General features: G+C 34.1%; 1 protein-coding gene across 4 annotated transcripts in view; it reads right to left on the bottom strand.

Annotated features, from left to right (window-relative positions):
• The window catches only part of LOC116338491 (cyclic nucleotide-gated cation channel alpha-3), an 80,113-nt gene that overhangs the window by 27,621 nt on the left and 28,295 nt on the right, over window positions 1-24,197 (bottom strand). For all 4 annotated transcript variants that reach the window (XM_031763792.1, XM_031763796.1, XM_031763793.1 and 1 more), the window contains 2 exons: window positions 12,275-12,608; window positions 11,330-12,156 (listed from right to left, as the gene is read on the bottom strand). In XM_031763792.1, coding sequence (XP_031619652.1) covers window positions 11,330-12,156; window positions 12,275-12,608 — 1,161 coding nt within the window. The remainder of the gene's footprint in view (window positions 1-11,329; window positions 12,157-12,274; window positions 12,609-24,197) is intronic.

Here is a 24,197-nt window from a genome sequence, read left to right as displayed (position 1 = left end):
TTATTGTAGTTGATTTTTGCTACTGTAGGTTGTCACCGTCACTGTACGTTGTTGTTAATATTTCAATGTTTAAACATGTCATTAATGTGACGTCCACAGTTTTAATTCAATTAATTTGGAATTCCATCAGTGAATCAGTTATTACCTTACCGAGATATATTAAATCATTCTTGACAGAGTATATTAATAGTCACAATGTAGATTTTTGTACGCCAATCATATCACATGGTGATCGGTACACAATTTAAGCGAACCGACACAGACTGGGTCCATATGATACTATAGTAGCGAATGGTGAATATTACTAAAATAGTGTTAATATATTTGTAGGGTCAGTCTATTCACTGAATCCCATTGACCGACTTAATTCGCTGAAGTGTCACTTGATTTATTCATAAGATTAATTGAGCAAATACATCTTCATTGGAAAACTGCATCAAAAAATATGTTTTAAATTGAAAACCGTTCGTTAGCCCGCTTAATAACCTTTACATATTCAGAGCATATTTACAAATAATTTTTGCCGTTTTTTTCACGCTTTTTCTTATTCATCGTTCGATGTATGTCATTCATCAGCGATGAGTCGTCACTAAAGCATAGCCAAATTGATTGATATTTTCAAAAGTAGATTTTCAATGGAAATTTACACGACATTTTATTTATTTTAAATGATAATTATATTGCGGAACAAGGATCAGTCAAGAGGCATTATTTTATTTTTTTGAAGGGCATTTCTCGATATGCGTGAAATAAGTGGAGTCAAAAAGCGATGGAGCATCAATTGATCCTTTTTTTGGAAAGCATCCTGAATACAAAGCAAAAAGGCGGTTATCCAAAACAAATTGCAACCATCTAAGCATAAATAAACTTCAGACCAATTGTTCGTTGTATTTTAGCATGCAATTTAACCTGTACATAACACTCGAAAATGGCTAACGAAAAGTAATGACCGAAGGCAAATGAACGAAGTGAAAGTATGAAAAATGAGCGCAAAAGAATAATTTAAGTGTATGTATATATTGTAGTATGCGCAAGAACAAGAAAAAGACGTAAATAATTTATTCTCATATTTCGCATTATTCCAAATTACATTAAGAGTATAAATTTTCATTAAACGCCATCGTCTCGAAAAAGACGAGCTTTTAAGCGAAAAAAAGTCTTCTTCTTCCGGCTCAATTGGAAATATGAGAAATGCGAACACAATGCACAACACAACAGCAAAGAGACTTAAGACAAACAAACATTCGTGAATGCAAAGCAGTAATCTTTTCTTGAAAAACTCGAAACTGTTGGGTTACGATTCATGTACGCCAAATAGTATATCGGTCAACAGAACAAGAGAAGAAAAAGTCTATTTATATAGCACAAAATAATTACAAAGCATAATTGCGTGCACTCAAACCCGGCACGTAAGCAATGTAAGTAAGTATATAAGGACCAAACGATATTCGGTCAACATGAAAGAAACAACTTACTTTGAAATATATTCAATAGAGCCGCTTTGATGTAAACTAATTGTTATTTGAAAACTGCAATTTGCAGATATTAGAGAATATGAATCCAAATCTCGCGACTTTCTACGTCATTTCATTTTCACTGCATTATTTCTTGAGAATGTTACTGCGCGCAAAAAATGGCATCAACGTCTTGTAAGAGCGATGAAGACGATGATAACCAGAGTGTGTGTAGCATGCCAAAAAGACTGTGCTTTTTATGGCATAACTACTAAGACCATTGTTAATACTTATTGCTTAGCATAATTAGGGTGCAGTGTTTCCTATTTAATTATAATGTAGAATATGTGTACTTTTATTATATAGCAAAGAAAAGAGAAGAGTGGTCGTTGAAGAGATCTAAACAATGTATAAACCATACCATTCACTCTGCATCTTGTTGGTCAACTTCATCAGGTTTGTTTATTGGAGCACATTTATCACATCGTCTATCGTCTTTCCCTCAATCTCTCTCGCTCTCGCATTCTCCCTTTCTTTCACTTTCTGTTTTTCATTCTTGTCTCTTAAAATGTCTTTTTTCTTTTTGGTTCAGTTAGTTTTAGTCAATTTGCTTCTTTGATCGCGAAAATAGGGAGTAGGGAGAGAGAAAATATGTATATAGCGCAAGAGAGTGAAAGAGAAAAAAGGCAAAAGACATTACGCACACAAATTTCCATTTTTCCAGCATAAACGAATGTTGACTGTTAAGGTCAAACTTTCAATGTACGCGCAAATACATTGCAAAATGAAATACCTAAATGTTGTAACATATGATGAAATCAAGAGAAAGGGAGAGAAAGAGAGAGTAAAGAAATATGATGTGCTCAATGGTTATGTTGTTGCTGGTATCCCCTTGCATCCTTATCTTTGTTGTATTCACCAGTGTCATGATGATGTTCTGTTGCTACAACTGCCACTGCTGTGCGTTGTTACATGATGAAAATTCCATCGAACTGAAATCTCATTTTTACTTATGACGTTATTCCCGTTATATACACTCACGCAAGTTCATACAGTCGAGAATGTTCAACATTGGGGGGATAGCAGTGGTAGTGCTTTTACACATTCCACTTGCGTATGGTTCCATTCTATATAAGAGCTAAAAATAGCACTTAGTGTATAAAAAGATACGAACCGTCTCTATGCGACAACTATACAAAAAAGCTATTTTTAGAAACTGGAGAAAATTGGGTTACACATCAGTTCGTTCATTCGTACTGGAATTATTTTGTGTCTGTACAGTGTACACGGGGGTACATACTGTCTTTTCTCTCCTTCTCTGGCTACCCTACATTTTGGCATGTGAACTACATTCATCTGTATAATTTATAGAGAATATGGTTGTTGAAATGTATAAAAATTACCACACATTTTCTCACTTCAACTCGTTTCGTTCATGCGTTCGTTCGCTCTTTTGCTTCGCTGTTGCCATTGGTTGGACTGGTGTATTTTTGTATAATAGCGGGAAAAAAAAATCATATATTGCTGCCAGCGTTCAATTCGACTGTGCGAAAAACGAAGGGTAAAACATTTTGAACTGTCTGAACGCTCGAAAACGTTTAACGTTTACATTAGCACCATGCCATTTCTATGGATTCAAAACATATCAGATACCATTTTAGTGTATTCAAAACGCATTTTTTTTTTTCTGTTTGTTGTTCATAAAAATGAGCATCGACAATGTACGCCATCAAATTCATTGCCAAAATCAGTGAGTGTTGTACCAAGTTATATTCGTGTTTAGCCGAAATGTTGCGGCCTCTGTATACATATACGAATAAACTTATGAAATTGATGATATTTCAGCCAAATGTTTGACTGTTTATGTTTTTCGTTTTACTTTAATAAGGGACACAATTTTGGTTTTGCATCAGTTAACGGTATATATGGTGTAGTCGGTGATTGTCATCATGCATATATATGAATCATTGATGGAATTGTCGACATGTTTATCCACCAATTTTCTCTCATTCGTTCAACGCAACGATTCGAAATGTTGAACCAAAAATGAAAAAAATACGTGTATGGCAGGCAAGAATGACGGATGATCCAGCGCATGTCACGGGCCAATAACACATGCAAGTGTTACCAAAAACTCGTTCACACTTCACAGTATCAATTCTACGTCATAGATTTCGATATTTTAACACAATGTACGTATGAGAGCGTATTTTCCATTTTATTTTCATTCGGTTCGTCGTTATTTTTTTTTCGTTCTCATTATTCACAATGCAACGACCACAAGTGATGATGATACCATCAGTGCTAGTGCTGAAAGATGTTTATGGTTCAATAATCGAACGGATGCATACGAAACAACTGCTGTAAATTTTTAAAAGCAAAATGCGTTCAAACCAATAACTAGCACGAAAAACAACCGAGAACGGCATTCATTCGGCGTGCATTGAACGAATTTAACAAACACCAAACGCTGGAATCCAGCGGCTGGATGGGATCATCATCCATTTTATCTCATTGTATATTTATATGTATATGTTATGTATGCTCAGTTCCAAATTACAATTCACATTCCATTCAATATTAAATATACCAAATTAAATTCAAATTTACCTTGCCCTCATATTGTTATTTGTTGATTTGAATGCCAATCACATGGATTTGGTAACGATAGAATTACGTATTTGTGGCGCCGTTATCAAAACGGAATGATTGAATTACTCGCCAGATTTTATGTGAGCCCACAGAGAGCTTTAAGCGTTAAATATTCGAGGTGAATCATGAAATTAGTAGATTTATCAAGTGTGTATTTTATTTTCAATAGATAGCGCATAATCAAATGCTTCGCTTAACTGATGAACGATAACAAATACTTTCTTATTACAGTTTAAAGAAGCTTTATGCAGTCGAACGGTGAAAATCAAATACAAACAAATTGAAAATGAAAATGAGATCGAAAATATTGCAATCGAGATTTAAGAAGTGTGACAAACGATGGCATCACATTTCAAAACACCATAATTAAATGCAATGAACTTGAGGCAATCACTGAACAGAGTGATAGCAACGCGTCTATTTTCCAATTTATATTAGTGGATCTTGTTTCAAATGGTGTGTGTTCGATTGAACGAAATGAAATGCAGTCAAGCACGCGCACATTCATCATCACACAAATAAATTACATACAAACTTAATGAAAAATGAAATTTTAATTAATTTTGGACGCTATTCACGAATCGAGGAATCTATTTAATCTAATTATAAATTCAACAGAAGATGAAAAAAATGAAGCACTGAGTTGCGTGCAGTTGTACACATATGCCCGCATTATGCTTGCCATATAAATGCAATCAAATGTAAAAGCCTCTCATTGTTCGGTCTGATTAATCAGCTTGTCTTGCTTGCGTAATCATAGCACCATACAATGATTTTTGGATAGAATAGATTCGTAAGATCTCCGCAAGATCCGGATCCAAGCGTGCGTACGTAGCCGCACGATACATACATTCGTTATTCCGTATTGCTTTAGCATGCGAATCAAAGTAGGCGAAATAAGAAGAACGAATTTGCGTGCGTATTATATATGTATGCATCATACGGCAGCTTACGCACGCTTGGATCCGGATCTTGCGGAGATTTTACGGATCTATCCTATCCAAAAATCATTGTATGCATAGCACACATTTTTTTTATTCTACCTCAAACTCTCCAATCCCACAAAGAGAAAAAAAACTGTCATTCGCAGTTTTTGCATGTGTACTCAATTAAATATGCGGTTTATTCGTTGGCGAAACAAAATTTATAATTAAATTCATTCGTCCGCGAGCGATATACAATTAAAACTTAAATATCATAATTATTTTCACATATTATCGATTTGTAATTTTGAAAGCAATATGTGTATAAAACACAAAATTGATTAGCTATCGATAATGTATAATCATCGATGTGGCATTTTATTTGATTTTATTCTGCATCATGTTTGCATACTTCAACCGAAGAAAATAAAAACGAACAACAATTTCAAAAGCTTCGCACTTGTCTGCGAATGTTAAATGAAATTTTCTTGGCATTAATAAAATGAATAAATAAATTGCGAACGTTTTTTCTTTCTTTCTTCTTCTCTTCAAAGAAGCACAGAAAATCCTTGAAATAATCCAGATTGATTGTTGTTGTCGCTGTAGCCGCCGCCATTTCTGTCACCACAAAAGCAGCAAAACAACATTTAATTAGATATGCTAAAGTGTACATTTTGAAGTGAGAACATAAATATATTTTCGGTTTGGTTGAAGAAAAGTTTACGGGCAGCGAATTTTTTCGATTTTTTTTTCTTTCGTTTTTGTACAAATTCCAGTCGCAAAGTTTTGTAAAAGCATCACATTTATAACAAAAACCTGAGGCGTTTCGCTGCAATAGAATGACGTATCTTTGTGATTTTGTACTTTGGTTTCTATTCACGTTGAAATAATCTGCGTCTTTTTCGTTTCTTTATTACCTAAGGTGAACAGACCCTGTGCACGTTTACGTCAAAAAAACACGAAGACCAACATAATATGTATGTACTGTGGTTGTGATGATTGCCGCAACAAATATCCAAATAAATAATTGATAATCGACTGTTCGTGCGAGTAAACAATTTTTGCAGGTGTTTGGATAAAATACTTCACTACAACCTATCAGTACAGTTACTAGCTTACATTTAACATGAATTCAATTCACATATATAATATGGCGAGGGCGTTGAGCATATCGTTCTCGAATTTGATATAAGGATAACCAGTTAAGGTATCACATCAAGTGACGAAACCGCCCTAATGTGGTGAAAAGTCGACTCGTAATACATACACAAATTATAATAGAAAGCCTTTCGCCTCAATTGATGTATGGTTGGAAAGCTATCGATTAAGAACATGGGTTGGCGATATCATCAAATTTCAAACTTGGCCCGTTTTAAAATACTTTGATTTGTCGCATCATTCATAAATTGAATATTCCGCTTATAGTCGTTCATTGATTAAGAAAAAAACATGAAATTTGAAAATGTGTCCACGTGTCTCCAAAATATGAGCTTTAAAAAACAGTAAAAATTCACTTGACACAAATTGGCATACCGTGGTAAAGTTATTGAAATGAGCTTTCGAAAAGTTTCTTTGAAAAATTGATATCAGAAAGTGAGTTGCTTGCATTTTGGTTTCGTCACTCGCTCTTCACCTCGATAGAAGTTTTTTCGTTATTTTATTTATGTTTACAAGATATATAAAATTCGCTAAGGAATCGACATGAAAAACATGAACAAGCGAAAATTCGGCGTTAAGCACAAAAATCCAAAATAATGCAAAAGATTGTACACAAAACTAATGGATGTGAGACCACGACACGTGAGGTGAAGTGAGTACGAATGACGACGACAACGGCGTCGTCTGGTGTGAATTTTTTGTTCAAAAAACATGTTTATCTTTATCTCGTGCACACATATCGTTTCTGGTGTAAAGACAAAAAAAAAAGAAACCAGTCATTGGATGGAGTTTTTCTTTATTTATTTTCACATCGTTGTTGCAGCCATAAGGCAAAAAGTGTAAAATGTGATGCTCGAAGGCAAACATCGAGTGCGAAGTAGCTAAGGGGATGAAGCAAAAATTACAATACACGGAAAAAATATAACAATGTAAACATCATTAGAGATTTTTTTCATTCTTTTTCTCATTCTCTCTCTATCTTTTTGCGCATCTTATTGTTGCACACGTGCACACATATTTATTTGTTCGTACAGTCTTTCGTTCGTTGGATTCTTGTTGCTTCAGTAGATCCATTGAAGCTGCCACTTTCTTTTCTCTTTATAATATCGAGCATATTTAACACTTCGCCAAAGGAGCACACAACAATACATCAAATTGAATGTTACGTTTTCTATTCGGTTTTCGTTTGTTTTTCCTTCTATTTTTTTGTTTCTTTCGTTTTGTTTGTTCTCTCCTCATTCATTTTGCTTGTTTGCTCCCTTTTCGTGTAGTCAGAAAGTGCGTGGCAATGTTTGATTGTTTTTGTTGTTTGGTTCAAGTGTGAAAATTAAAGAAAAAAAGAAGATAAAAAAGCGAAAGAATATGCAGAGGCATACAGTTTTCTGTGATATTCAAGTGTAAGCAGCAAAAGTGAAAAGCCGAATGTTGAAAATACAATAGCTACAAACCGTAGTGGTTAATTTAGCATGAGAATTTGGCAGTAACATTAAAGCGATATACGAATCATCATTAGCTCATTACGTTGGAAAAAAGAATGATATTGCAGCGGCAGCCCATAATGATAGAAGCCTAGATTCTCTGCCGGGCTGAAAACACAATGACAACAGGAAAACAAGCCACAACAACAACAATGACAACGTCAGTACAGGAAATAATAATGAAAAATAAAGAATAAAATCACAGCGAACAAACGGAAACACACAAAAAAAAACATAAAACACTTATGAACACATACATTTAAAAAGAAGAAGAAGAAGAAAAATGGGCGAATAATGAAGCGAACCAGAACAGGAAGAACACATCATTGAAAGCTTCGGAGTCAGTGGAGGTGATGGTGCGTCTCTTTTATGTGAGTGCAACTCATCTTTCATTTGAACCATGAACGAGCGAGCACGAGCGTGTATATGTAGTGAGTGATGCGGCATTCCACATAATCTTGAGAGGTCTGTATCAGTACCACAACGGCTGCCAAACACGTTGGAGCAAATAGCACATGACTTATTCGTGAGATTCTCGGCTAAAGCACATTTTCGAAAATCTTTAGCGAATTTACTCGATTCAATTAAAGTGTCAAGCCAAATTTCATCACTATTTACGATTAAACGAATGAACAGCGCCTCAGAAATGAAATGCAGTAAGCGCACATCTTGTAGCAATGGGAAAACAAGTTGAAACTAACACACAAACTTGACACGGAGAGTACGTGTTAAATTTTTAATTTAATTTCCTGTACCACTGAAGAACATGTTTTGAGGGCATAATGAAGCACGATTGTACATGGTTTGAATCCTAAACGCACAACGAACAACGAAAATGAAATGAATAAAAAAAATAAATTATGATTTTTCATCAGCGTACACATTTCATGCGTTTCAAGATTATACAAAGATGAAGAATTGAAAAAAAAAAAAAATTAAGTAGAAAAATGGCAAATCATAAATTAACTGTGCTTGAAACCAAATTGCAACATCACTGTCAACTTTTTGGATGATCACAAAATTAGAGTGACAAATGGAAATAATATATAAATTTAGAGCTTATATTTAGAAATTTTATTCTGAAGACGAACGTTAAGTCATGATAGTTTTAAACTTGTATATACAAATGGATTTGCGTAGAAATTTTCTTCTTTTTTTTCTTGGTGCAGGAAGACAAGATAAAAAAAAAAGAAAATTAACAAACTGAACAGAGAACATCTATAAATAGAACATAAATTCCATAAAACGCTAACGCGTTGTATGCTCAGCTCCAGCACTGGATTCGCGGAGACAATGTTCTTTTTGAAAAGTAGAACGCGAAAGCTTGCGATAAGTGCATATATCGAGAGAGTTTTATCAACGAACCGTTTATTTCATTCATTCATTCGTTCGTTGCCAATGATGTTTTGCATTTGGCTCAATTAATACGAACATATACGATTTTATTGAATAAAAAACTACCGCATAAAACGACATTAAGAGGAAAAGAGACGTAATAATAATGATCCATATTTGGTGTTTTTTTTTTTCGCACAAAATTCGATAATCATTCTCAATCTTTGTTTAATAATAACTTTGTTGGGTAATGATGGTGATGGTGATGATGATGACTAGTAGAGTAGTAGCATAATGCATTTGAACAAAACTAAACCGAATAATAATATTATAACAGCAAACAGCACATAGCCAGTAACAATGGCAATCAAAGAAAATAAAAACGAATCAAATTCACTTCATCTAGTATAGAATATATAGTTAAAATATTGTTGCTGACTTTATTTTGTCCTTCAGCAATGTATTCTCTTTCTATCTCTTTGTGTTTTTTGTCATTCTCCCACTCATTGTATGTGAGCATTGACAGTGATATGTTTAGCTGAATGGTAAGATGCCGCACACGCTTTCAACTTGTCGTTTTCACCATTCAGTTAGAGTTGAAATTGAAGATGAATATGAAGACGAAGATGGGGGACCGAAAATGCGGCAAATACACAACGACAAAAAGCACCGACAACAAAAAATATATGTAAGAAAACGAATATTAAGTTACGGGTTTCACTCTCTTTTTCTTCTTTTCATCCGCGTTGCCGCTGTCGTCGTTTTTTTCTTGCGATTTTTCTTCTTCATTTTTGAAAACTCCACAAAATTTATCGATATTACTATCCGTGCATGTATACAATATGCAGTTTCTTTCTCTGCCATTCTTCTTCTTTTTTTCGCCGGTCAAACAATAAAACGTATTGTGTGATATTCATGGTGCTTTTGTGCAGGCACTCCTCTTACATTCGTTTGCCATGTATATGCATATTGCACATACAAGTGCTCGTTTATTTGTGTGCACCATTCTTCTTTTTGATTAAGACAGCTCTTGTTTGTATGCAAGACAAAATTCAACCCATTTTAAATGGCGCTTGTAATTTTATTTGGAGCTTTCTATAAATAGAAATTCAAACGCGTTGGGTGAAAATAATTATTTGGTTTTGTACCAATTTGTGTTGCTGTTGTTTTGGTTTGGTTCCTCCAATTTCTTCTCACACTCTCTTGATATTGTTTATGTACTTCATCATTTCTGAAACCGCATACAGTGTAACACTTTTTAGTGTGAACGAGATGCATTTGGCGATGCGCTCCTAACTATGTCATGTCTACCGAACACATCTGTTTTGATCCAACTGTATATTGTATTCGATTTGATGGCGAAGGGAGAATTGATGCAGTTGAACATAAATCGCTTTTCAATGTTGTGTATTCGCGCGCTTTTTTTACTTAATCTCAAAACTTCAATCAAAACATCGATTTTTTTTTCTCTCTTGCTTTATCACTTTATTTTTTTTTTTTACTTTGTTGTTGCTGTTACTGTTATATGATCACAGTTTCCATACGCTCAAGCAATATTTTGTGCTGTCAACTTCTTTTACAATCTGATGTTTGCAAATAATTCAATGTTTTACAACAGCAATTTGAAGCGAATTCAAGTGATATTTGTCTACAAATGTGATCGAATACGTCTTCATTTCATCCTCCATCCCTCATTCGGATGCTATTGATTGAATAAAATGATATAACTGGATTGAAAGAGAGGAATGTGAGAAGAGAATGAAGAAGCACACCGACCATCATAGCACATCAGAAGCGATGGCAGATGAATACATTGACAATGATGCAACGTGTATTGCTGCACTGCTCTAAATCGTGCAGCGACTTGCAAACATTTTCACTTCAAGATGAGCAAACTTTTTCATTTTCTCAGTTGTCTGAATTATGTATACATAGTCGTGTTCGTGCTTTTGATGGCATGCCAATGTAAACAAAGTAGTTTTAACACATCTACTACTTAAATCTTGATTCTTAGACATTTAAGCAAAGTTTAACCGTCTATTTGGTTTCACGATGTAGTCGTAGTTTGTGTTTTATTACTTTTAATGCGGTTCGCCGCACTGGTAATCCACGCGTACAACAATGTTGACAAAGTCAAAACCCAATGAAAAAGCAATGAAAAAAAATAGAAGAAGAAACGAATCGAGAAGAAGAAGAAAAAAACCCAAAGACAGAACAGAAGCAATCTGCACTCGATGAAATTCACCAAGATGTACAATGTACATTTATATATTGAATAAAAAATACAGGAGAAAGGAAGAGATAATAGTCAATTTGTGTCGTTACATACCTTGAAATTCCTTTCGAGCAGCACTAACCGATGTCACAATATTTGCAACGTGTCCCAAAACCGTTGCGAATAGCATTAAACCGAACAATAGCTGAGCAATGACAAATACGTATTCGCCTTTGGATCGTGGTCGCGGTAAATCACCGATCGTTGTTAATGCTAACGTACACCAATAATAACTTTGCAGATACTGTTTCACCACATCGGCCGATTCTGAGTCATGGAATACCACCCAGTTTTTCGAACCGAATCCATTATTTTTATAGATTATATGATATAGGCATGCATTCCAATGAAATATAACCAGTAGATAATGTATTAGGGCAACGGATCGAAATAAATTTGGATAGTTTGTATGTCGTTCGGTGCGATCCATAAACGCCCAAAACCGATAAATTTTCACTAAACGAAATGATCGTAGTATGGAATTAAAACCGATCGATAGATATAAAAAGTCTAATGGCAACAGACACAAGCAATCAATATAAAATGTCGTTGAATTCATATAATGTTGTCGTAATTTTGTTGAGTCTGTTTGTAAAACACCGTCCTCTAAGTAACCGGTACGAAAATGAAATAAAATATCCACTAAATATAGAAAATCCGAAAAATAGTCTAAGCAAAACCACACAATAATTGTCTGTGTATTTATCTCTTGGAATGCAAACCGATAGATTATCACCCAGAAATTGTATAAAAAGGCCAACGATACAACCATTGACCAATAATAGCACAAACGGCCAGCTGGATCAAATACAAATTTGGTTGAATGTCGCTGTCGCACCGATGCTGATGCTGTCGTTGAACAACCTGATCGTCGACCGAACCTGGAAATACAGTTCAAAATATTGGTGTATGTGTATAAATGGTAATTTAATTTTTCCCACCACAAAATAATAGTGATAGCAAAAATCGGCAAACATGTGTGTACAATATGCAACATACCGATCAGTTCCGTTGCAGCCACCGGGTGGTGCACATGTTGTCCCCAAATGATTACTTGATGCATTTGTGCCCAATGTATTTACCGTTGAACCGCGTGCACCGGTTCGATTCCATGAATCGAGCAACGGTTGTTCGCCAGCTTTCAAACGGCCACGTTCTTTTCGACGATTTTTCCGTGACAAATCCATTTCGGATGCGGTCGCCGATACATGTGTGTGTGACGTACGTGTTGGACATTGCGGTGATATGCTATCGCGTGATGTCGAGAAAAATCCTTGTTGAGAAATGCTTTGACTAAATTGCGGCCGGTTCATTGTTGATTTAGTGGCCATACCTGAAATAAAACAAAAACGATTCCAGAAAAAGAAAAAAAAGAAAAAAACGGAAACGAAAATGAGTGATAACTCAATGTGATAATACTATGGAATTTGTGAGGGTTTTGAATGGATCTCTATTTAAATATTGAGCCGACAATTAAAGGATTGTATGATATCCAAAGCGGTTTATTTACGAGTAGTTTATACTAAACAATATGATTCGAATTGGAAAGCTGGAAATGAGTTTGACATTAAAATTTAAAAAAGCAAATGTCATCTCATTGGTTTATGCTGCATGCCGTATTTGCGTTATTATAATTGACTATTTTAATGCACACTAATTCGGGTTAAAATAGTTGGGATGTAATGTTTACACAGGACATAATCCATTTATTTATTTTTCAATGTATATAGAGATATTTTTCGTCATTTCGATATGCAAATAAGGATATGTTCCATCATACTATATAAATGGGCTTCACACACAATCTAGTATAATAACATGTGAATATGGTAAATTCAAAGTCGACATTTTACAACAACAACAACAACGTCAACAACAAACGATAACAAATTAACACTTCAAATTCACACTTATCACAAGTGATACTTTCTGAAATTGTTGACCAGGGCTATTCATAATAATTTTCATTCAAGGAATTGGATTGCTTGTACTTGCATAATAGATACATGGCATTTTCGGGTTGAAATACACACAGCCACATAATTATTGTTCAAGCATTTTGGTAAACATTATCTAAAATAGGGCTGATTAAAATTCAAAACATTCAAGCAATAACCATTCACTATTAATTGTAATCCGTATTTCAATGGGGGTTCATGTCAGTCTTTCATATAATGTTGTCAAATGCATGTGTTTTTCAAATGCTGGGATCACACACTATATGATGTACAGTTAATGTGTGTTAAGTTCAAGCGGATTTTATATGTGTATTTGTGTGTGTGTATGTTGGTGATTGGGGGTTTATTAGTGTTTTGAAAATAGAATTTAATATTGGACATGTTGCGGGGATCATTTTTTTCGTAGCTTACCCATAACATTATTACGATCATCGTTGGGAACGTAATATTCATCAATGTTAAAGTGTTGTAAGGCTCGATTCGATGTAATTGTTGCTAGATCGTGCGAATGAATTGCATCATTTGATTTCGATGAATGCAATGAATGTGGCATCAATTGTGAATTAACCTTTGATGATGATAGCATCGAAGCAATTGCATTGCCATTCAATGACAAATGCGACGATGGCATTTCAGATGGTATTGAGGTTAAACCAAAACTGTTATCTATCGATGTTGATAGTTCGGTTGTCGGTGATGCTGACAATTTTTCGAATATGTGTGTGTGTTAGTTTAAATCATGAATATTTAGCGCTGATGTATATTTAAATTTCTATATAGGACCTATGATATATTGAATAAGCCCATCCGATAAAAAAAAGTAGCGAAGAATCAACACATTAATCAACAGATACCAAACAACATTGAAGAAATTTCGCCATTTCCAAAGAGATAAATGATGAGAAAACAAGTATTAAACGTTCCGAGAATACAAAGTTTACTAAGAACTAAAGCGTCCATTGTCATTCAATGTTTACTTTTGACTTATATTTAATTGAAATTTACATAACAATAATGACTTTTGGCACACTCAATGTATTCAACGCAAATGGGACGATAAAGCTTTAATTCATAAAACATTCATATGTATCAATAAGATGCTTTACAAAACAAAGATAATTCATTCGGTTTAAGAAGTATCGTGCAACATTGCTACAGCCAACAATAAGAATGCCTAATAGTTAATAATATGTCCTTATCAGAATAGATTAATGCAGTGATGTGGTTTGCTCCGTCGTTTTGAAAAATGATTGATAGCCTTGAAGATTTGGACGACGGAAAACAATATGTCGCAATATAAATGAGCTTAGAAAATAAATGTTCTACATCCGCCACGTGCACACATACTCAATCTGTTGTACAAATACCCGCACAAACACACACAGATATAGTTCAAAGTTGGTATTTAACAAAGTGCCCGAGTGAAAATCTTAGACGTTGGGGAAAGTTTGTACACGTTCACTCAAACCTACTTTGCAAAAAGCAAACATATACACTTTGTCGAACATTGGTAAGATGTTCACTCGGATGTGTTGCAAAAAAAAAATGTGACTTAAAATCAAGAATCATCACTCAATTCATTCAATATTTCAGCCATAAATAGCGAACAACATTTCAACAACTCATGAACAGAACATTGAAGAGGAAATGACTGTGAGTTGATAAAAATGGTGAAATGTGAAAGCGATACGAATAAATGGAGAGAGTGCAAAATATTATGCATATAACAACACAAAATAAATCAAGAAAAATGAGCTTTGATTAGATTCCATCAGTTCGTTTATGTTCAATGATATCAACTTCGGAAACATAGAAAACAAAATTAACAAAAAAATATATAGAAACTAACAGAAGCAAGTGTGAACAAGGGCAAACGATAAAAAATAGAACGATCAACATAAAAATGTTATATAAAAACCGTAAAGTTAAAATAAAGAGCAAAAAAAATTGCAAAGAGAGAAAAGCATAACCGTAAGTGTATGTGTGAAGTGTTGCATCATTATTGTCATCACTCTATCTATTACGCGTGACAGCGTCAGTAATTTTATACATGTCTAACACATTTTTATTGCTACTCGCTGCCGTTATATAAAACATCATACATTCTACATAGACTCAAACATGAAAACAAAAAAAAAACAGACATCGAAAGAAGTGAACGGATAGAAAGATAAAGTGAGTGGCTCAGAAAAGCGCAAACTAGTAGATAAGTATGAATACCATCAAGAATTCAAGTTTTTCCCTGATAATTATATTAAATTGTGAACTGAAATAGGTAATAAGGTGTCTATCAGAGTATCATTATTTGCTGCTGCTCAGCATATGACTGAGAGCTGAGTAATGCTGAACTCCTACGGCTAACGCATACGAAACGGATGCACGATACATATTCCCCTTTCGCTTCGAATGTGCTGCCGTTGACGCTATTGCCGCTGCTGTTTCACTTACGCGTAAAATACAACGGTAACACACAATACCAGCGAACATACGAAGTGAAGAAGAATATATGAGAGACTGAGAGCAAAAACAGCAAGTCGCATCTCATCTCTTGCTTTCACTTCGTATGTTCGCTGGTATAGTGTGTTACCGCTGATGCCGTGTTATTTTACGCGTAAGTGAAACAGCAGCGGCAATAGCGTCAACGGCAGCCCATACGAAGCGAAAGGGGAATATGTATCTTGCATCCGTTTCGTATGCGTTAGCCGTACGAGTTCAGCATTACTCAGCTCTCAGTCATATGCTGAGCAGCAGCAACTAATGATACTCTGATTTTTATGCGCCAAAGCATGCCAAGAACACATTTACCAAGAAATACATTAAGCAGCATCACCAAATAAAATTTTATTTTAAATAAAGTTGCGCCTGAATTTTCCATCATAATTTAATTTGATGAAAAATTATAAACTTCCATTAAACTCCCATTTCTACCCCGAGGAATTTATCATGAAATGTTTCATTTTTGTTTTGAATTATGCTTGGGAAATTTCATTGGGATTACAAATGTCTTTTATCGATTGAATTTTTCATTTTATTTTTATTTATTCAAATGAATTTTTGTAAAGTTGGCTACTTGGAATTTAATTTGATCGATTTCATGAGAGCATTTCAAAGAAGATTTTAACATGCACTAAGTGATATATATATCCATTTCAAAAATTATAGAAAACACGTAGTAGTACTACGGTAGTACTCTGTGTGCCACTTATTATTTATAATAAATGAGACAGCTCGGTGTGCACGTGTATCTAATAAAAGCAATTGGGTGATATATCAAAAAAAAAGAGAAAAAAGAAATGTGAAATATCAATAAATATGGTTCGATTAAAAATGCCACTTTTCGATATGACAAATTCGAATTTCGACATTAATGATAATGTGCTTAATCGATAGGACAATACTATAAAAGACTTTTGTCTTGTAGAGCATCGAGAGGGAGCATATAAAAATGTTGGAATACTTTTCGAAAATCTTTTTGGAAATGGACAAATAATGCTAGGCAGCATTTTTTTTGAAGACACAGAAACCAAAAAAAAAAAAAATGAAATTGGATATCAAATCGAAGAGAAAATTCATCAGATGAGCTTCATTTTATTATTGTGCGATTGGATGTAACATCGCAATATTAACTATAAAATGTCTTTGTATTTATAATTCATCTTATTCCAAAAGAAATCAATATTTTTTTATAAAACTCAGTGACCGAGTTAACATTTTTATCGCGCAATCATTTGTTAAATGTACGAATAGACAAATGTATAATTATTTGTGCGGATGAATAAAAATTATATATGCCGCAGATAATGGACGATTTAAAACTCAATTTATGAGATACTTTGAATATCGTTGCTCCCTTTTTTCCACGCATAGTTTAATTTGATTTATTTGATCGAGATGTTTACGACTAGAAATTTGTAGTAAAACTGTTATGAAGTTGACAAAGTAGAACGAAATAATATTCTCATGGCATATATTGGAAAATGAAGACAAAGTTTATTCTAAATAGTTTTGTAGACAACAAACATTTTTATGAACCATCCAATGGATCCATCAAAATTGTGCCACAATTAAAATATGAATTGATCTTTTCTAAAGCAAATTTTTTTTGTATTTTTTTCGTCTACTTTAATAAAACTTCTTGAAATTAATGTCAAATTGCATTCCATGGATTGAAACATCCATTAAAAATGCATTATAAAACAATTGACAATTTAACAATAGCTGCTGTATTTACTTTTGAAAATTCTTTGATAATTGAAATAATAGCACCGGCGGGCAACAGTATTACATTTAAGCCTGTGTTTTTGATTTCAGAAAATTTTTCAAAGCGATTCTAGCAAACGGCTCTATCAAACAACGCACTAATACACTGATTCCGGTTCTGTTGGTTTGTACGTATTGCAAAATTTGAACAAGCAGCTATGAATGGTGAATTGAATGCAAGATTTGCAATAGATACGGGCACACAAAATCGTCAGCGTGCTCCTGTTTATTCGTGTGTTAGCTGTGAAATTTAGATGATGTCGGTTCGAAAAATGTCTGACAAATTTAGCGATACAGTTGTCCACCGAATAACCGAAACTTCTATCAAATAAAAAAAACCGCTGTCGGGGTAAACCGTTAAAATTTTTCCGTTTGTTGTGAATTTTCATATTTTAGATACAATTGGACTAATTTTAAAAGTTGAACCATTTTCTCTCAATCTATGGTCCAAGGACTTTCCAACCATACATTAATCGTGGTGAAAGGCTTTCTGGATTGAGATTTTAAAATTTCGTGTTTATATTGAGAAACGACTTATCACCGCCCACTCGCATGAACCTCCATCCGCTGTGATTTGGTTGCTAGACTGTGCTTTAATTACATTTAAATAAAATAAAATTAATTTATCTGTAAATGTCGAAAGGCTAGTGCGCCCGATCTATCTACTTAAATTCGTCGAATACTTTTGTTTTCATTTTTAAGATCAAGTAAGTAATTAGTGCTTAATTTCGAAACAATCATTTACCGCATGAGTATTTTCGAAAGTTGACCAGAGACACAAAACGACGTTGCTACCTTCTCTAATTAATGTGTCGAACAAAATGAACTTTGACTTTTTCGGGGCAAGATTTGTTGGAGTTTCGTGGCGTGAATGGTGGACATGGTATATTTGGGTTGCGGCAATGTTGTCACTTAGTGCAATTTGTAAAGAAGAAAAAAGGAAGTCTGCACCGCAACAGAACAAAAAAAAGCCCCAGATATAATCAGATGAAAAGAAGAATGGCAACAGAATAGAATATGGAAAAATTGGTGTAAGTGTTGGAGAGCGGAAAATAGCATAGAGAGAAGAAGCGCAATTTGTTGCAGAAAGAGAACAAAAAAAGAAATCAAAAATGAACTTTACAATTTTTCTTGAGTCAATGAAAGCTGCTTTTTTCAATTTCCACTTCATTTTGGGGTTGCATAGAGAGCGAAACCGTGACGACCTACGAACAATTCTCTACTTCAGCTTGAGTGCAAAATGTTCGCCTTTTGTTTTCTAGTATGTCTGCATTTGGGCCTCGCCATTCAAGTGCTATTCATATACGCTCAATAGCACCGCACTTGGAATTGGCTAATTGCTTATTGATGTGATCAACATAGAGAAAGAGAGAGAAAGAGAAAAGAATGTGTTTGATTCGAGAAAACTGGTGCGAATAAGAGATATTGGAACTTTTACGCTTCCGTTTACGTTCGCACACAAATTAAAAACTATTGACAACTTCAACTGACGAACAACAAATCGAGAAAGAAAATTTATGTAAAGTTTTAAACTTTTTTTTAATTTACGTCGTCCTTTGACATTTCTAGCTCAATTTTTACGCTTTCAGTTCCACTTCAATATCCGTTCCATCTTTTTGTCTTTCTTGCTGTCGCTTTTTCTCATTCAAACTATATGCACAATGTCTGATAGGCTCAAACAATGAATTGAGGTAAAACTTTAACGGTTTTTTTAAACTACAATTGAATATCGCTTCATTAAATCACATAATTGTACTTCAACATCACTCGATATTCATTTTGATCGTGTCTTGTTTTATTGGTGTATTCTCCGCTATAATCCTCTGGTGATGTACTTTCTTTTTACACATTTTTTTGTATTTTTATGGTTGTTGTTGATGATGGTGATACTGTATCATAGACTTGAGTCTGACTACTTACTTTGAGCACAATTATGCCAATAGCTAGATTGACAATAGCGATGACGATGTGAATGGTAAGTAAGAGATGATAAAAAATAAAATCGCATAAACACAGTGTCGAACATAAAAGTGTGCAGTCGGTATTGAGCTAAAGGCATTAAATGTTACGCCCCAATTTATCGAGCTAAAGCTCGAAAATGAACTATACGAATACACCGCATTAGCCAAGGCACACACAACACTTGTCTTACAATACAAAAGAATTGAATTGTCAAGTGACACACAAGAGGAAAAAAGTTCACCCAGTTACAAAATCTTAGCGTCTCTTACATTTTGTCACATTGTTTAATGCGATGTGAAGTAGAAAATCCACTGGATAGGTGACAGCATGACATTTACAATGTGTCACCGAATCTACTAAAAACTTTAGGCATCTCTGCGTTAATGATCTTTGGATCGAAAACAATGTGCATTCATTCCATTGTTTGTTAGCAACAGTGTGATGATGATGATGACTACTTGTGAATGTCTATATTTATACACACGCATACACAACCAGTAAACATCAAAGTGTTTCATCAATGCACAAACAAGCACAAGCAGATCATGCTGTTAATTTAATGAATCACAATACCAAAAACACTTTATCACACCGACGATAATGAAGTTGCATTGGTAATTTGATAGATTTAAATGTTTAATTATGCAATTTTTGCATTACTTTGATTCTGATGGAATTTTTCGTTTCGGTGAAAGGGACAGTTTTAACGAAATGGAAATAAGTTATTTTCTCTTCGTCGAAAATTGTTTCATAAAATTGCAAAACACAACAAGTAAAACAATTCTTTTTGGGAAAAATTCTTTCCATGAAAAATAGACTAATTGCATTGTTAACATAAACATTGGAAATGCATTTGGTATTTCGTTAGCATACACACCAAACGCATCATAGCATCTATTTATTTAAATGACTCGTTCAAATTTTTTGATGGAGGATTCACAACGAATATACGTGTATATAAGTATATTGAATTCGACGACGGCACGTGTAGCATTGAAAATTGAACGTTGATGGAATTCATGATAACTCACTCTATGTACATTAATAACTTTCGGTACACGGTATTGTGAGTTCATTGGTGAGCATTATATTCACTTTGAATACAAAATGCACAAAATATAATATAGTACTGTATACTCTCAGAAAACTCAGATGTTAAAATTCAAAGTAATCAGAGCCATTTTAACATGGGGGTATTTTTCACATGTTAAAATGCCGTTTTACCCGCCAACAAATTTCTTGGCGGGTAAAACGGCATTTTAACATGTGAAAAATACCAACAACAACAACAACAATCATTTATAGACCGATTGTACCTTTCGGTGTGTGCTCTTTTACGAAACGATTAGACTCAAATTCCTCTTACAATTCCTCTCTAAACTTCCCTATCAAGAGCCAGGTCTTGAGTTTCTCTACACCAATCATACCCTCTAACATCCAAGTCACATTTAACCGAATCCAAATAACGTCTACGGGGTCTTCCTCTGTTTCTCGGTCCATCTGCTTTGGCATATAAAATCTTCTGAAAAAATACCCCCATGTTAAAATGGCATTTTTCTCTGATTACTTTGAATTTTAACATCTGAGTTTTCTGAGAGTATAGACCACATATATATCAATTGGTCTATATTGAAGCATACTATTCAGATTGTTGGGCATTGCAGAGTAAAAATAAAAAGCAAAGAATATAATGTAGACATTACTCCTTTTTTGGATATGATACTTTACTGTGCTTTGCATGCAAGGCATCAGTACATTTCGATAGACGAAACAAGCGTTGCTGTGAATTAATAATTTATAATTCAAAATTGTGGTTGGTATCGCGCGTTTTTGTCGATTCGTAAATTCAATTTGTATTGATTTTATGTTTCAACTTGATTCAATTACGTTTTTACGTTATTTTCATTTTTAAAAAAATATTCAATTTTAAGCGAATCGTTATGATTTTCGTTACTCCATTTGATTAAACACTTGTACAAACGATATATGTATCTATTTTAGCATCTAGCTGAAGGCAACTGACGGGTAAATACACGCACGCGTTTCTGTCTATCCGAAGTGTATTTACATCTAAAACTAACGTGAGTATTAAGTTCATATTACAATAAGGAGTTGCGAAAATAATGGAAAAAATAAAAAAAAATATATTTATCATTGCTATGCGCATTTTCTCGACATTTTTTTTCTCTCATCTCATTTATTCTCGAACAGAGACAAATCATTTCAAATACTCATACATCACATAATACAGAGCATACTAGAGTTGAGTACTTTGCCATTTATTCTGTGTGCACAACAATATGCTGTCGAATATCGCATGTGAATGTTTACAATTTGAAATGAATTTCGAAAATTCCATTCTATGAAATAAAGTTTGATCGATTGGCTTAATCGTATTTATTTTATATGCGAATATGGAATACAGTGTATCTCTCTCTGTGTTTTTTTTTTTTTGTTGTCTGCGACTCGTTATTTTTCATTTCTCGTCATTCCCACCATGCAAAAGTGAGAGCGGGAAAACATAAAAATCGTCACTCATTGACCTAGTACTTATGCAGATGAACAGAAACTGCTGACAATGTGTTTAACAATAAAATTTCTATAATCAAAGCGTTAAATGGAAATCTATGTTCGACATTATCAGTCATAAAAATCCGAATGATAGTCAGCGAGCAAAGAATTAGAACAACTTGCAATTTCTCTTTGCGATTGAATGAGCAAAAAAGACACACACACGCAGAGAGAGAGAGAGAGAGAGAGAGAGAGAGAGAGTGAGAGAGTGTGTGAGGGACAGAAACAAATAAGAAGGAAAATAAATGTTCCTATTTCTTTATATCTAGCATTTTTCTTGGTCGTATGTTTTTTCTTGTTTCGATTTTCATTGTCTGTAAAAATAAGCAATTCTACACAAGACTCAAGGGCACACATTTAGTAGTAAGCACGTATGGCAAGCTGAATTCAGTTATCCTAAATATTTCATGTGCTGCACATTTGAAAAAATTCATCTTTGCTCTTTTACTTTATACTTCCATTACAAAGTGTTATTATATCGCTAGTGGCTAGTTGTTAGTTAGATAATGCTAAACACGCAAATGATTTTTCGATTAGTTGGCTACTTTCGAAAGTATGAATCATGCCAGCACCATCCACTGTGAAACACTAAAATCCATCCGAAATTCAACAATGTATGTAGAAAAAATATGATGTGGGTGGCATGAAACGATCTGAACATGAAAACAAGCGATGAAAACATAAATGGGTGATGCATTTCGACACAAGAACTGAATTGAAACACGAGAATAATTTTATTTGAAAATATAGTGCGTTGCAGTGCGATTTTGGTTTCGAGGCACAACATTGATCAGCAAAATAGAGCCATGGTGTAGTTGTCACAATATGTTTGTCGTTTCAATGTTTGATTTTCATTGCAGTTATATGAATTCGAATTTATTCAAAAAGAGATATGTAAAAAAACAATTGGTGTTTGTTATTGTTTCACGTGGCTCCTCATGCACAAATATATTTTTTGTCAGCATATATTGAGTCTGAATCAAGCGTATTTCGAGTGCATTATTAAAATTTAATTGCAATTTAAATAGAATGTTTCTCTATAAAATCGGATCAAATGCGCAAATGATCCATTTCGACACGCGTCCAATTAATTGAATTGTCGCATGTGAAATTGAAAGAAAATTTACCGTCCGATATTCATTATAAATTATAAACTATGGTTAGTTGGGTTTTGTGTGATGAGCAACACCTATATTATAAGACTCCACCTAGATTATTAATAGAATCGACAATGGAAATAATAATGTCATTGTACATATTTGTCTTAATTAATTGGTATGCACACTTGTGCTGTACAATCATTTTATTCACATCAATTCAGAGTGTCGATATGGCTTCAAAATGTTGTGTTTACATGAAACTTGATCAAAACAACTTTCTAAATTGAGAGCATTGTGCAAATGCTGCAACCCTATTATATGCGTATTTATGTGCTAACTATAAACTGTTTTGAATTTTATGGAAGGCTTCATCATACACAGGGTTTCAAACTTCTTCTATTTTTTTTCTTCACACGTTTCCAAGATTCTTTGACACAAGTGCAAGTCCAATTTCGTGATGATATTCGTTCGCTTCCCTTCATTCAGTTCCTCTCTATCTTGAGTTATTTCACTGTAGAATGTTCACAATACAATGTCAAAATTTAGCTCCAGGCGATAATATTGTTCGTGTCCGTGTAATGCAGAAGTTTTCGGTGATAAGCCGATTTCATTTGATGAAGCAAATTAATTGTCTTTTCGTGGTTTATTATTGGCTTGAAAATCTCTGTTGTTGCAAAACCAGAACCATCGATGCGAGCAAAATGCTATTCATTGCTACTTCGTAACACACATACACACTCACTCTGTCTCTCTGTATAGAACAAATGAATGGAACTGCTATGGCTGTTTGGTGAGACAAGCAAAAACAAAAGTGGACTTAAATTGTTGGGCTTGAATGTGTTGCGAAAATTCAGTAACATGACAAAAACATCGTATCAATTTGGTTTGATAAGCGAACATACCAAAAGATTCACCGCATATCCAATCTCTACAGTCTACACAGTTCATAACAGTTCGGTGACGTTGGCTCGAAATCATATGACTTAAGATATCTCATGTACGAAATTGACAGTGATTTTCAACTATTCTTGTGTATTTGACAATTCAAAATTCAAGCAGAAAGGAAAGAAG

Source organism: Contarinia nasturtii, unplaced genomic scaffold (assembly GCF_009176525.2).
Source record: "Contarinia nasturtii isolate CC-2019 unplaced genomic scaffold, AAFC_CNas_1.1 Cnas_scaffold_414, whole genome shotgun sequence".
NCBI classification, from domain to species: domain Eukaryota; kingdom Metazoa; phylum Arthropoda; class Insecta; order Diptera; family Cecidomyiidae; genus Contarinia; species Contarinia nasturtii.
This window is presented reverse-complemented; position numbering and strand designations above follow the sequence as displayed.